Source organism: Chiloscyllium plagiosum, unplaced genomic scaffold (assembly GCF_037043375.1).
Source record: "Chiloscyllium plagiosum isolate Xiang-an unplaced genomic scaffold, Cpla_swu_hap1 HiC_scaffold_11, whole genome shotgun sequence".
NCBI classification, from domain to species: domain Eukaryota; kingdom Metazoa; phylum Chordata; class Chondrichthyes; order Orectolobiformes; family Hemiscylliidae; genus Chiloscyllium; species Chiloscyllium plagiosum.
Window position 1 is genome coordinate 63,623,732 of NW_028270149.1, and position 15,141 is coordinate 63,638,872.

The 15,141-nt window shown below is 39.3% G+C and overlaps 1 protein-coding gene across 1 annotated transcript in view; it reads left to right on the plus strand.

Moving 5' to 3' along the window:
• The window catches only part of pcdh11 (protocadherin 11), a 760,567-nt gene extending 750,408 nt beyond the window's left edge, over positions 1-10,159 (plus strand). Inside the window, exon 5 of the mRNA XM_087992145.1 lies at positions 6,004-10,159. Coding sequence (XP_087848271.1) covers positions 6,004-6,395 — 392 coding nt within the window. The 3' untranslated portion in view covers positions 6,396-10,159. The remainder of the gene's footprint in view (positions 1-6,003) is intronic.
• Positions 10,160-15,141: the final 4,982 nt, after the last annotated feature.

A 15,141-nucleotide genomic window follows, 5' to 3' on the forward strand; every position in this document is an offset into this window, starting at 1 on the left:
TTGTGCCCTTGAAGACAGAAACAGGGGAATATATTACTAGGAACAAAGAAATGGCAGAGGAATTAAATGGGTACTTCAGATCTGTGTTCACTGGGGAAGACACAAGCAATCTCCCTGAGGTAACAGTGGCTGAAGGACCTGAACTTAAGGGAATTTATATTTGTCAGGATTTGGTGTTGTAGAGACTGTTAGGTCTGAAGGTTGATAAGTCTCCGGGGCCTGATGGTCTGCATCCCAGGGTACTGAAGGAGGTGGCTCAGGAAATCGTGGATGTGTTGGTGATTATTTTCCAGAGTTCAATAGATTCGGGGTCGGTTCCTGAGGATTGGAGGGTGGCTAATGTTATACCACTTTTTAAGAAAGGTGGGTGAGAGAAAGCAGGAAATTATAGACCAGTTAGTCTGACCTCAGTGGTGGGAAAGATGCTGGAGTCTATTATAAAGGATGAAATTACTGCACATCTGGATAGTAGTAACAGGTTAGGTCAGAGTCAGCATGGATTTATGAAGGGGAAATCATGCTTGACTAATTTTCTTGAATTTTTTGAGGATGTAACGCTGAAGTTGGACGAGGGAGAACCAGTAGATGTAGTGTACCTGAACTTTCAGAAAGCTTTTGACAAAGTCCCACACAGGAGGTTAGTGAGTAAAATTAGGGCGCATGGTATTGGGGGCAAAGTATTAGATTGGATTGAAAATTGGTTGGCTAATAGGAAACAAAGGGTAGTGATAAACGGCTCCATTTCGGAATGGCAGGCAGTGACCAGTGGGGTACCGCAGGGATCTGTCCTGGGACCGTAGCTTTTTACAATATATGTTAATGATATAGAAGATGGTATCAGCAATAACATTAGCAAATTTGCCGATGATACAAAGCTAGGTGGCAGGGTGAAATGTGATGAGGATGTTAGGAGATTACAGGGTGACCTGGACAAGTTAAGTGAGTGGGCAGATGCATGGCAGATGTAGTTTAATGTGGATAAATGTATGGTCATCCACTTTGGTGGCAAGAACAGGAAGGCAGACTACTACCTCAATGGAATCAATTTATGTAAAGGGGCAGTACAGAAAGATCTGGGTGTTCTTGTACACCAGTCAATGAAGGCAAGCATGCAGGTACAGCAGGTTGTGAAGAAGGCTAATAGCATGCTGGCCTTCATAACAAGAGGAATTGAGTATAGAAGCAAAGAGGTGCTTCTGCAGCTGTACAGGGCCCTGGTGAGACCACACCTGGAGTACTGTGTGCAGTTCTGGTCTCCAAATTTGAGAAGAGACATTCTGGCGATTGAGGGAGTGCAGCATAGATTCACGAGGTCAATTTCTGGAATGGCAGGATTACCTTACACTGAAAGACTGAAGCGACTGGGCTTGTATACCCTTGAGTTTCGAAGACTGAGAGGGGATCTGATTGAGACGTATAGGATTATTGGACACTCTGGCAGTAGGAAACATATTTCCACTGATGGGTGAGTGCCGAACCAGAGGACACAGCTTAAAAATACGGGGTAGACCATTTAGGACAGAGCTCAGGAGAAACTTCTTCACCCAGAGAGTGGTGGCTGTGTGGAATGCTCTGCCCCAGAGGGCAGTGGAGGCCCACTCTCTGGATTCATTTAAGAAAGAGTTGGATAGAGCTCTCAAAGATAGTGGAATCAAGGGTTATGGAGATAAGGCAGGAACAGGATACTGATTAGGAATGATCAGCCATGATTATATTGAATGGCGTGCAGGCTCGAAGGGCAGAATGGCCTACTCCTGCACCTATTGTCTATTGTACTTCTTTGTAGGATCATAGGATGCAAGACACTGGGGTCAGAGGCTGATCTACCTTTAGCCCCATTTGACCTACAAGAGTCAAACCTGTCAATTTGATTTCGATTAACTTTCCTTATATTGCATGATACAGAGCAGACTAGGATCTCAGAATAATTTAACAGAACACCACACATTACTCCCAGTATCAAGAAATTATAACAATAAAAGGCATTTTTAGATGTCTTCTGTGACACTTTTCAGGGTTCCTTTTTGTTTCTGCTGATATTGGATGCCTAACTCATTGGAAGCACATTATTGTTTGTGCCAAGAATTAGTCTTTCACTTAATTCCTAATTTCCTAAGCTTGTCCAACTCTAACGTTAAACAAGGCCATGTTTACCTCAGGAATCACTTCCACACTAAATCCGAATAAAATCTAATGGAATCTTTAAATTTTGCTTTTGAAGTCACTGAATGATGTTATTCATTGGGGAAGGCCATCAGCATCAATATTATATCCAGAAACTTGACAAAGTCCAGAGAAAGAAACAGAAGCAATCTTACTCGTTTCATTTCATGGAGAAAATGTCTGTTTAAACTATTGGAGAAGCCTTAATTCCCTACTGCTACCTATGTTATATGCATATTAGTACATATCGATTTTATTTCTCCCCTATACTGCTCTGACTGTTTTGTTGGCAAAGATATAGGTATTATCAATACAGATTTTGCAATGATATTAAGTCTTTGCTTCAGAAAATAATGTAATGTTTCATTTTTATGCTAGTGTGAAGCCAATGTATCATATGATGAGGGCAGTGGAGCTGTTGTTTTGAGAGCGAGATCTGGTGTAATGGCTATGTATAATGCATAGGCTTTTCAGAATTCCTACTGATCATAGCCCTTCAGTGCATGCAATTCACATTGATTTCTTTTCAAATTTTCATCACATTTATAGATGAAAGGAACCATAAAACAATGCTGCATGAACAGACCAATGCACAAGAGTTGGAATACTCACCAAATATTAAACAGCTCAACTTCTTTTGGTTCTACATGTTATTCAAGACATTATGTACTTAACAAATGTGAAGCTTTAAAAATATCGTTAATTAGTGTGGTTCTTGTTTGCTTTTTAAAATATTATTAAAGTAACCTTTTGATATTTATCTGCTAACATAATCACCCTGAGGCACTATTTTTATTTATCCAGTGCACTGATTATTATCCACCTCCCTGATTATTCACTAGACTTTTTAGAGAGACAACATCGACTTGCACAGCCACTTTCGGCATTTGTGTTGAATTCCCTTTCCTTGATGAGTAGAAGCCTCACAATGTTTCCTTTGTTGCCTGCACTCTGCTCAATTTATTTTTAATACATTGCTATACCATATATGCAGTTAGGAAAATTCAGACACACTCAAATTATCCAGCAATTTTCATTATCCACCAGGAGTCCACACTCTGGTAGTGGATAATGGAGATTCCACTAGGGTATACTTTGTTATTACCATTAAATGCTTCATTTCACTTTCTGTCTTTTTCAAAGTGCTTTCAAAGGTTCCTTGTTAGCAAGCTTTCTCACTCGCAACACCCTTTCACAAAGTATCTTTTCAGGGAGGAATGAAGTTTATTTACATGTATGTGAAATATTTATTTAACACTGGCAGGTATAAATTATTATTATTATCAGTAATCCCTTTTTAACAAAAAATAAATTGTGACACATTCCACATTCCTGAGCATTTACTCATTTGGAAATCCCTTCAAATCAATTTATGTCCTCACATAGCTGTTACAGTGTTATTTGTTCCAAGTTTGCTCCATTTATTGACACCAGTCAGAAGGCCAAATATCAGCTTTAAGCCATTATATGAGTGCTCCAAAAACTGGGGTGAGCAATTTGAACCAAGCTCTCCCGGTCAGAACTTTACTGGATCAGATGGAACACCAATTTCACACCTTGTCCCATATTCCACAATGATTTCATCGAAGAGCAAAATTGGGCAGGGTGTAAAATTAAGACCACATATCATTCCCTCAGTTTCCAAACTGTTGAAATAAACAAAAAATGTTCCCATTTGGTGAGGTGTGTAGAAAACATTTCACCTAATCCCAGAGCATTTCCAACAAATGTGTTAGGTCAAAAATGCCAACAGTGAATCCAAATTTTTAATCAGCATTTCTTCCCATTTCCACGACATTCGTATATTCTGCAGCTTTTCCATTTAATGATTAAATCATTAGATCAATTCAGTATTTTAAGTCTCTTCTGCACAAGGCCTGCCAGAGGAATTTGATTTTCAATTTTTAAGTGTCTCAGTATCTTATGCAAAGATACAGAAGCAAAAAAAGCAAAAAATAGATAGATTGGCAGACAAACAGAAAACTTTGACAAAGGGAATCAGAATTTAAAGTGCAGTGCAAACAGAATCAGTTACATTAAGAGAGACTTTCAGAAACCTAATTTATTTTTGTCCCTGAGTCATGCCACAAGAGGTCATCTGGCTACTGACATTTTCTATTCGTATTGCACCAGCCTGAGGAGCCAAGCTCATTATGACAACCTGCAAGTTGGACTGAAGGTCATATAGTGCTGGAGAAAGCATTAAAAACTGGGCAGCTACAGCCCAACAACTCTTACAGTCTAACTGAGTCTTTCATATTGAAATAATGTTATTGTTGCTACCAGGTAAACAGTCCTGGTCTCTACAGGTGATGCCAGCATGTTGACCTAATCGCAATATGCTACTGACTGCCCCTGCATCTGGATTCTCATATTTGTAATCTTCCTATCGTATAAGCATCAATACAGAGTGATGTACAGCTAAAATATTCTTGGTGCAAACATGAATGTAGCATAAACTAATTTAACATAATTTCAATAGGAGTTTTAAATAATTATTTTGCTATGTAGACACCATGATTATTCGATCCACAATTGCAGATTACTTCATTGTTGAAGTATGAACAGGTAATTGTGACTTCTTCCCTTAAACCTCAGCATTTATGATATTTTTCCTTGCACTTAAGCTGGGAGGTTGTATGATTGCAAAAATCAAATCTTAATGATGAATATATTGTAGGTCCACCTATTGATTTTGGATGCGGTTGAACTTGTTAATTCACAGTGTCCACTTATCTTGGTAATGCTCTTTCCTGATGAAGGGCTTATGCAGAAACATTGATTCTCCTGATCTTCAGATGCTGCCTGAGCTGCTGTGCTTTTCCAGCACCACACTCTCAACTCTGATCTCCAGCATCTGCAGTTCTCACTTTCTCCAAAGCTCATTACCCAGTCTCCTAGTTGAGGAATGGCCTATTCAGTACAGTGAAGGAGAACCATTTGCAACCTGGATCTTTGCTAGTGTCAAAGAAAGTACCTCCAGGAGACAGAGAAAGAGGAAAATAAAATTAAGTGAATGCTGATATTTTGTATTATTTTATGTAGGGATCATAACTATAAAAGAGCCAAAGATAATTGTAATAAAGAATTCAGATGCAATTTCTTTATTCAAAGTGCAAAAGATCTTTACTTCCAACATTTGCACGTGGAATTTACAGCCAGCTGAAGTAGTTGAGGTGAGTGCCATAAATGCATTAGGGCAGATGGACTAGTACATGAGGGATAAAAAAAAAGGAAGATATGTTGACAGGATTATGTTGACAGTTGAAATACTGACATGGACCTGCTGGGACAAAGGACCTGGTTCTGTGCTGTAAAGTTTACGTCCTATATTAAATCCCACAGGTCTGAGTGCATTCATTTTAAGGACCACACTTGAAGCATATTTTTCCCTGTCCAGCTTGTTTTTAATTCAAGTAACTGCAGGTTTGCTAATTAGAGTGGATGGGTTTGGTTTGCTATCTTAAATGACCTTGGTCCTACAAACTGTCAGCACCATAGTGTGTAGATATGTAAATAACAAATGCAAGATTGATTAAACTTGACACCAAGCCGCGACACATGTAAATGATATGAGCAGACACTTGGTGTTACTGGAAATCTCGAAATGTAAATATTCAGTAATGTAGTACAGCCTATTTCCACCCTGACATAACAAAGGGTCCTTGGTGGCATGAGGCACTATTTAATTGTCTTGTTGACTTTTTACACAATGTTCAAACATCAAAGTAGCACCTTTCCTCTCTGTTTTGACGATTTTACTGTCACTTCTTTTGTACAAATTAGTAATCCGCATTGATCTGCTAAACAGCTTCATTATTTATCGTGTTTATGTTGCAGGTGTCGAGGTGTCTCTTCAGAAAGTGCTGACTGAAGCCTCGGAGACTTGCACGCAGGAGTGTCTGGTCCTTGGTCACTCTGACAACTGCTGGATGCCCCCATCGCTGACCCAGTACCAGCAGCCGAATCCTCCCCTGCCGTCTATCGGATTTCAGCAGAGCTGGGGCAGAAATGGCAGGTCAGAGGGGCGGCATACTCTGGGGAGAGCCAACAACAAGGATGACATTGATAAAAGCCAAGGCAGTGGCAGACAGCAGTTGTACAGCAACTCGGAAAGACACTGCAGCAACGAGGATCCTGTGAAGGTCATTCCCCTGGCAAACTTTACACCAAACCAGCAGGGCTCAGTGTCAGGTGACAGTTCCCCCTATGTCCGGGAGCACCAGCTTTAGAAAGCACCTCAAGGCAACATTTGAGTGGCTTTGAAGTCAGGATGTATATAGTCGCTGCTTTTAGTCCATGTTGAGCCTATACATCAAAATACACAAGACTGCTTTGCAGTACTAATACCTGTATGCACTTAGTGATTCAGGCCTTTCAAATAAGTTGTGTACAAAGCTGTATATTGGCAGCTTCTCTGTGCTGTTAAATTACAATCATTGGAAATAAATGTTTGTGTTGTGGAATGACAAAGTGGGTATATTTTTAGGATTGAATGTTGTGGACAGTCCAACTGCACCAAAGTTCAGTGGCAAGCCAGAATCATCTTTTTTTCTTTCTGGAGTTAATGATGTCAGACACTAATCTGAAAATGCCAGACAGAAAATAGACTGAATGAATACTGTAGGTTTTGCTTTCACTGATCTTTTAAGCCAGTTTTATCCCACTCGCTCCTGATCAGTGCCAGAAATCTGAAATTCCTTGGTACTTTGCAGTGCAAGGAGGTCACTTCTCAGTGGAGTGATGATTTATGGAAACCGTTATTTTAAAAAAATACTGCGGAAAACACATGGTCTGTGCTGTGAATGACTTTATAAGTTGTGACACTGCCCCTGGATTCAGGGAAAAGGAACAAGCACTTGCAGTGGGAAAGGTGACACTGCTGAATCTTATCTCTCACCCAATGATGTGCCTCCCTGAAATAGTGCACAACCTCACATTAAAGAGGCACTTCAACTTGGTAAGAGTGCCAAACAGATTTGAGAAACAAACAGCCCAGGCATTAATGCCACCGTACCAGGTGTTTTACGCCTAAGTTATCAAGTCACCTAAAACTGTATTTATTCTTTACAAAGTAGGTCATTTTTAACTTGAAAAGGATTGAATGCTGTTATGTGTGCAGCTCATGTATTCCACATGTAGAGTAGTTTGAAGTCAATGTATTGAAAATGTAACATACATTTTATACATAAAGCTTATATACTTATAGTTGATTAGAAGTGATCTGATATACTATTTCAATATTGTATGTTTGATTTCTGAATTAGACTAAACTACAGATTGCCCTTGTTAAAGAATCTTGTAGGACAATCTGCTAAAATCCTATGAGTCCAAATCTTACCTTCTATAAGATAATTTGTTCAATTCTATGGAGCATTACTGTGTCTTATAACTGAATTTTCTAGGGTCATTTCAGGTATGCAGCAACATATTCTGATGAGAGAAATGGACAGTGTTTGACATTGGCCCTGCAGTTGTACCTGCAGATTACACTGAAAAATTGAAGAACTACCTGCTCCACCCAGAAATTCAGAGTTAATACCAAATGGCTTGCTACTATGTTGTGACATGAAGGGAGGAGCCTTTTGTTTGTTATTATGTTATAATCAGGTAACATGCACAATTTCCAGGCACTCTGGATACATGACAATCTAAGGAAGCATTTAGCAAATTAAGGAAGACAAACATAAAGACTTTTTATGGAGTTTTGTTTCTGGATACTGTATGTAGAATTATCTAACTAGTCACTCAAAGCTGTAAAAACCAATGCATAAATCTGCTGTATGACTGCTTGTAAAACAATGAAAGTTGCTATGTATATTAGATGTGGGGTTTTTTGCACCATAAAATGGGGATTATGGGGAAAGCTTATTGTGCTGTTTATGTGCTCAGAAGGTATAAGTAGCTTTGTAATTTGTCAAATGTTGTTTCACAGTAATCTGTTCAAATCACAGGCAGTTACAGTGTGCAAAAGAGCGTCACCTAATTAAACAGTTACTTTAATCACCGAATGATGGAAGAGCATTAAAATAAAATCAGTCTTGTTGAAAAAGTTTTAGTATTTCTTGGTAGTTCTGGTAGCTGTAGGATATGGGAATATTTATTATTATTTGTGCAAAGCATTACGGTTGAAATTGCATGTTAACAGTAAACAATGTTAACCCTTCCAGAACTGACTTTGCCTATGAATTGCCTGTAGATGGATGATCATTTGCAGGTTTTTTTTAAGGAAGGGAATAGAAGAAGCAGCATCAATGTTAATCACTGTACTTTGTGTTGATCTGCAGATGTTTAACAGAATCCCGTTACTGGCCTGAAAAATGCCAGTAAAACCTAGCACCAGGCTAGACTGAGGATCTTAATCACAAGAGGAAATTGGTTGGCTGCAATGATTGTTAATGTTTTTGCCCTTATTCTTCTCATGCAGTCTCATTTAAACTTCTTCCCAATGCACACATCCAACCCCAAGCAACAATGAGATTACAATGATGTTGCACACAAACCTCTCTCCAAGGAAATCATTGGGTTGAGTGAACACATCCAGACTAACTAAATCTGTGTACCGAAGCCACATTTGCTTTCCATTGATCCACTGTGTTCTTGTCTGTGCCACCACTGTTCAATGTGTCAGCCAGGGGTGGGTTTAGTGGTGGTTCACTCTTAGACAATGGAGCTTTTTCAGGGACTTGCTACAGACAAGAGTGATAAAGCTAGTTGCCCTACAAATCTGCTGTTACGTGTAATAGATGCTTATGCTGCTCGAGGGCAAGATTACTGTCGTTGGAAGGAACCTAGGAATGTGCTATTCATTCTGAAGCCTGTTTCATCATTTAGTTAGACCACAGATGATCTGTAACGTAATTTACACACTTTTGCTTCATAACATTTGACACAGTTATCAAAAATCTATCGGTTTTGAAACTTTCAATTGACATAACCTCAATATCTCGCTGGGGAAGAGAATATTCCAGATTTTGTCTACCCTTTACATGAAGAATTGCTCCCTGATATCAACACTGAATGGTCTTGCTCTAATTCTAATGTTATGTCTCCCTTGCTTTGAAAAGAACGTGAGGACTGCAGATGCTGATGAGTCAGAGTCAAAAAGTATGGCACTAGCAAAGCACAGCAAGTTGATTCTCTTGCTCCTCGGATGCTGCCTAACCTGCTGTACTTTTCTAGTGCCTCTCTTGCTCTGGACTAGCTCACCAGAAGGATGTTTCTCTCTAGCTCGCTTGTCAAGTTATTTAGCTACTATTTTAAACACCTCAATCAAATCGCTCCTTACTCTGATGTACACAGGAGTATAATCCTAGGCTATGCAGCCTGTCCTATGATTTAGTCTTTTCAGCTCCACTATTACTTTGGTGTTTGAGCACAGCCTTCCTTCAAGGTCAGCTTCCGAAGGTACAATACCCAAAAGTGGATGCAGGGCTTCAAATGGGGATCAAGCAAAAACTTTATATAGCCTTAACATCTTTTGTATTCCAGACCTATTAAGACAAAGGCTGGCACACCTTAAGCTTTTTAAATTAGTATTTGCATCTATCCAAAAGGAAGGAGCAAATTCATTCTCTGGGGAGAGGTGATAATATTCACATGCATTTGACTAGCATAACCAAATATATGCAGCAAGATATGCAAAAGAAAAACAACATTGAACAAAAGTTGGCAATAATTTACAGCACTGTCAAGTAATATGGGAGGAAATGTGGCAATTAGTAATGAACTAATGATCAAGACAACCATTCTGGAATTCACAGTAGATGTCTCATATGCCTTAAAGGAGATACAGTAGTGTGATTTCAGTCCTTTAAGGGTTGATTCTCTAAGATATTTGATTTGTACATTTTTATTTAACAAAAAAACTGTGGGTTTGCAAATCATTAATTACTTGTGGACTGTCATTTAAAGATTGTTTTTAAGAATAGTCATGGCTTTTTATTGTCATCTTTCACTCTCCTGTTCAATATGTTTTGCAAAATAAATGATGTGACTCCATGGACATGTGTATTGTGATTGATATTAAATATGTAATGCATAAAACCTGAATTCGTAAAGGGGAGAACCTCTAATTGTTTTCTAAAACATCATTTTAGTGTTAGCCTTATGGGGTTAACACTGGCAGACTACTGATACTAGTTTAAATTGCTGAAATCATTGGTTATGGTTAAAGCATTTCAGTTCATTTCTGTATTGCATTTGGTGGTAATCTCGCATGAAAGAGATATGTACTGGCCACGCCAATTCAATACCCATGGTTACCAGTTTAACAAAAGGCAATATTACACTTTCTAATTGTAACCCACTGTGAAAACTTTGAAATGGATATTCTTTCTAGTGTCTTTCCAATATTCAACTAAATTCTTTTGCTTTTTACCTTGTATTTTGATGAAAATTATGGGATTAAAGTAAAGCCAACCTTTACAACTTTGCTTAAAATTGATAAGGAATATCTTCCACCTAAATTTTGAGCTGATTTTACATTTTTTTAGGTGTTTAAACAAATTTAATACAATGGGTGACAGACCCTCAGCATATATATCTAAGAGGCTGTGTCATTTCTGCCATCATGATTGCAAGATTATGGCACCCTAGAGAAGAATCAATACTTTAGACCTTGTGTTGCGTTGTAATCTTTATAGTTAGCATGATGTAAATAAACAATACCTTTTAAATGGACCAGAGAATCTTCGTCGTGCACACCAATCTCGGTCGAGAACATTACCCAACAACAATGAAATGTTTATTTTTGGATGCATTTCTTAACCCCGAATGTGTGTACAAGTAGAGTAACCAGCATATAAACATGTGAAATAGAAACAGAAGTAGACCAATGAGCCCTCGAGCCTGCTCTGCCATTCGATAAAATCACTGCTGATCTTTTATTTTCTGTAATAGCCTTTGATAAGGCACCTTATGAAATACTTTCTGGAAATCCAATTATAGCACATGCACAGCCATTCCTTTATCCATACAGCATATTGTTCCTTCAAAGAATTCCAATAAAATGCTGACTCTTCCCAATTACTTTCAGGTTTCTGAGGATTTTGATATTCACATTTCCATCTATCCCAATAACTTTTGATTTATTTGCCGAACAAGCATATATCCACCTCTACCTTAAAAAGTATTGATTGACCCCACTGCCACTGCCTTCTGAGGCAGGGGTTCCAAAGTTGTTCAATCCTCAAACAAACATTCTCATCTCTATTCTGAAAGGATGACCCCAAATTTTAAAGCAGTCCCTAAGTTCTGGACTGACACCCAAGAGGAAGTATCTTTTGTCCACCTTGTTCAGGATCTTATTTAATATAATTTATGGTTCAAATTAGTCACCCCTCAGTCTTATAAACTCCAGTGGAACAAGAACAGCCTATTCAACCTCTCCTTACTGGTTAACCCACTCATTCAACGTGTCAAATTAATAAATCCTCTGAACTGCCTCGAATAGATTTATATATTTTATTAAGTAAGGAGGTCAAAACTGCCGAAGGTAGGTGGTAGCTCACTTACACCCTGCATAATTGAAACACAGCATCCTCATTTTTATGTTTCATTCTTCTCGTAACAAAGGGCAGCATTCCATTAGCTAAGCAAAAGTGAAGACTGCAGATGCTGGAACCAGAGTTTAGATTAGAGTTGTGCTGGAAAAGCACAGCAGGACAGGCAGCATCTGAGGAGCAGCATTCCATTAGCTGCCTGATTATATACTGTACCTGCATACTTTGTACTGTTTATGATCCATGCACACGAATACCAAAATAACCTGTACCTCTGAATTCTGCAGTTATTTTCCATCTATGTAATGCATTATTTTCTCATTCCTTCCAGTTTTGCAACTTTATGTTATCACACATTAAACTCCATCTGCAAGATTTTTGCCAACCCCCTCAACCTACCTATATCCTTCTTCAAACTCCTTACATCTTCTTCACAAACTGCCTTCTTGCCTATCTTGGTGTCTTTTGGGAATTTGTTTGCCACGTCATCTCAGTTATTGATGGAAATTTTAAAATGTTGGAACCACAGCACAGACCCTATGCAACTCCAATGATCACACCCTGTCAATCAAACAAAGACTTATTTGTGCATGCTCTGTTTTCTGCCAGTCAATTTTCTATCCAGGTTAATGTGTTTCCCCATACCATGAGCATTTATTTTCTGAAATAGATTTTGATATGACAGAAATGCTTTCTGCTAATCTGAATATAGCATGTATACAGACACCCTTTATCCATATAGCATGTTGTTCCTATCTCTTCCTGGATTTCCTTGAGGTTTCTGAGTGCATAGCAATAATTTCTTTATTGATTGATTCTATTACCTTGCCTATAACAGATGACAAGCTAACTGGCCTACAGTTTCCCATTTTCTGTCTCCCTTCTTTCTGGAATAGAGGAGTTACATTTGATATTTTCCAGTCTGTTGGAACCTTTCCTAAATGAAAGAAACATTGGAAAATTAACACCAATATATCTACTAGCTCATTAGCCACCACTTTTAAGACTCTAGGTGAAATCCATCGAGAGCCGCAGGTCAATTTTTTGCTCAGTACTTTTGTCCATCATGATTGTAACCTCACTAAATTCCTATCTCCCTTCCACCTCCTAGTTTACAGTTGTTCCTGGATCTTTTAATACCCTCAGTAATAAAGGCTGAAGCAAAATATTGCTTCATTTCACCCACCATTTCCTTTTCTACTTTTAGTTCCTCATTCTCACTCTCTCCAGTAAAAAATGTTTTGTAGGTTGAAATAGAGGTTTGTTTATTCACCAGTTAATCCTGACAATCTAACTTAGATTTGTCAGTACTCCTCACTCTCTCACACTTTTGAGAAAATTATAGTTAAGTGCACATTTACAGACCACAAGCGAAAGAACAATTCGTAATTCATATAGAGTCATAGAGATGTACAGCATGGAAACAGACCCTTCGGTCCAACCCGTCCATGCCGACCAGATATCCCAACACAAACTAGTCCCACCTGCCAACACCCGGCCCATATCCCTCCAAACCTTTCCTATTCATATACCCATCCAATTGCCTCTTAAATGTTGCAATTGTACCAGCCTCCACCACATCCTCTGGCAGCTCATTCCATACACGTACCACCCTCTGTGTGAAAAAGTTGTCTCTTAGGTCTCTTTTATATCTTTCCCCTCACCCTAAACCTATGCCCTCTAGCTCTGGACTCCCCGACTCCAGGGAAAAGACTTTGTCTATTTATCCTATCCATGCCCCTCATAATTTTGTAAACCTCTATAAGGTCACCCCTCAGCCTCCGATGCTCCAGGGAAAATAGCCCCAGCCTGTTCAGCCTCTCCCTGTAGCTCAGATCCCCCAACCCTGGCACCATCCTTGTAAATCTTTTCTGAACCCTTTCAAGTTTCACAACATCTTTCCGATAGGAAGAAGACCAGAAGTGCACGCAATATTCCAACAGTGGCCTAACCAATGTCCTGTACAGCCTCAACATGACCTCCCAACTCCTGTACTCGATACTCTGACCAATAAAGGAAAGCATACCAAACGCCTTCTTCACTATCCTATCTACCTGCGACTCCATTTTCAAGGAGCTATGAACCTGCACTCCAAGGTCTCTTTGTTCAGCAGCACTCCCTTGGACCTTACCATTAAGTGTATAAGTCCTGCTAAGATTTGCTTTCCCAAAATGCAGCACCTCGCATTTATCTGAATTAAACTCCATCTGCCACTTCTCAGCCCATTGGCCCATCTGGTCCAGATCCTGTTGTAATCTGAGGTAACCTTCTTCGCTGTCCACTACGCCTCCAATTTTGGTGTCATCTGCAAACTTACTAACTGTACCTGTTATGCTCGCATCCAAATCATTTATGTAAATGACAAAAAGTACCGATCCTTGTGGCACTCCACTGGTCACAGGCCTCCAGTCTGAAAAACAACACCTCCACCACCACCCTCTGTCTTCTACCTTTGAGCCAGTTCTGTATCCAAATGGCTAGTTCTCCCTGTATTCCGTGAGATCTAACCTTGCTAATCTGTCTCCCATGGGGAATCTTGTCGAACGCCTTGCTGAAGTCCATATTGATCACATCTACTGCTCTGCCCTCATCAATCTTCTTTGTTACTTCTTCAAAAAACTCAATCAAGTTTGTGAGACATGATTTCCCACGCACAAAGCCATGTTGATTATCCCGAATCAGTCCTTGCCTTTCCAAATACATGTACATCCTGTCCCTCAGGATTCCCTCCAACAACTTGCCCACCACCGAGGTCAAGCTCACCAGTCTATAGTTCCCTGGCTTGTCTTTACCACCCTTCTTAAACAGTGGCATCACGTTAGCCAACCTCCAGTCTTCCGGCACCTCACCTGTGACTATTGATGATACAAATATTTTAGCAAGAGGCTCAGCAATCATTTGTCTAGCTTTCCACAGAGTTCTCGGGTACACCTGATCAGGTTCTGGGGATTTATCGACCTTTAACCATTTCAAGACATCCAGCACTTCCTCCTCTGTAATCTGAACATTTTGCAAGATGTCACCATCTATTTCCGTACAGTCTATATCTTCCATATCCTTTTCCACAGTAAATACTGATGCAAAATATTCTCCCCCATTTTCTGTGACTCCACACAAATCTTGCTGATCTTTAAGGGGCCCTATTCTCTCCCTAGTTACCCTTTTGTCCTTAAAGTATTTGTAAAATCCCTTTGGATTCTCCTTAATTCTATTTGCCAAAACTATCTCATCTCCCCGTTTTGCCCTCCTGACTTCTATCTTAAGTATACTCCTACATTCTTTATACTCTTCTAAGGATTCACCCAATCTATCCTGTCTATACCTGACATATGCTTCCTTCTTTTTCTTAACCAAACCCTCAATTTCTTTAGTCATCCAGCATTCCCTATACCTACTAGCCTTCCATTTCACCCTGACAGGAATATACTTTCTCTGGGTTCTTGTTATCTCATTTCTGAAGGCTTAGTTAATTGGT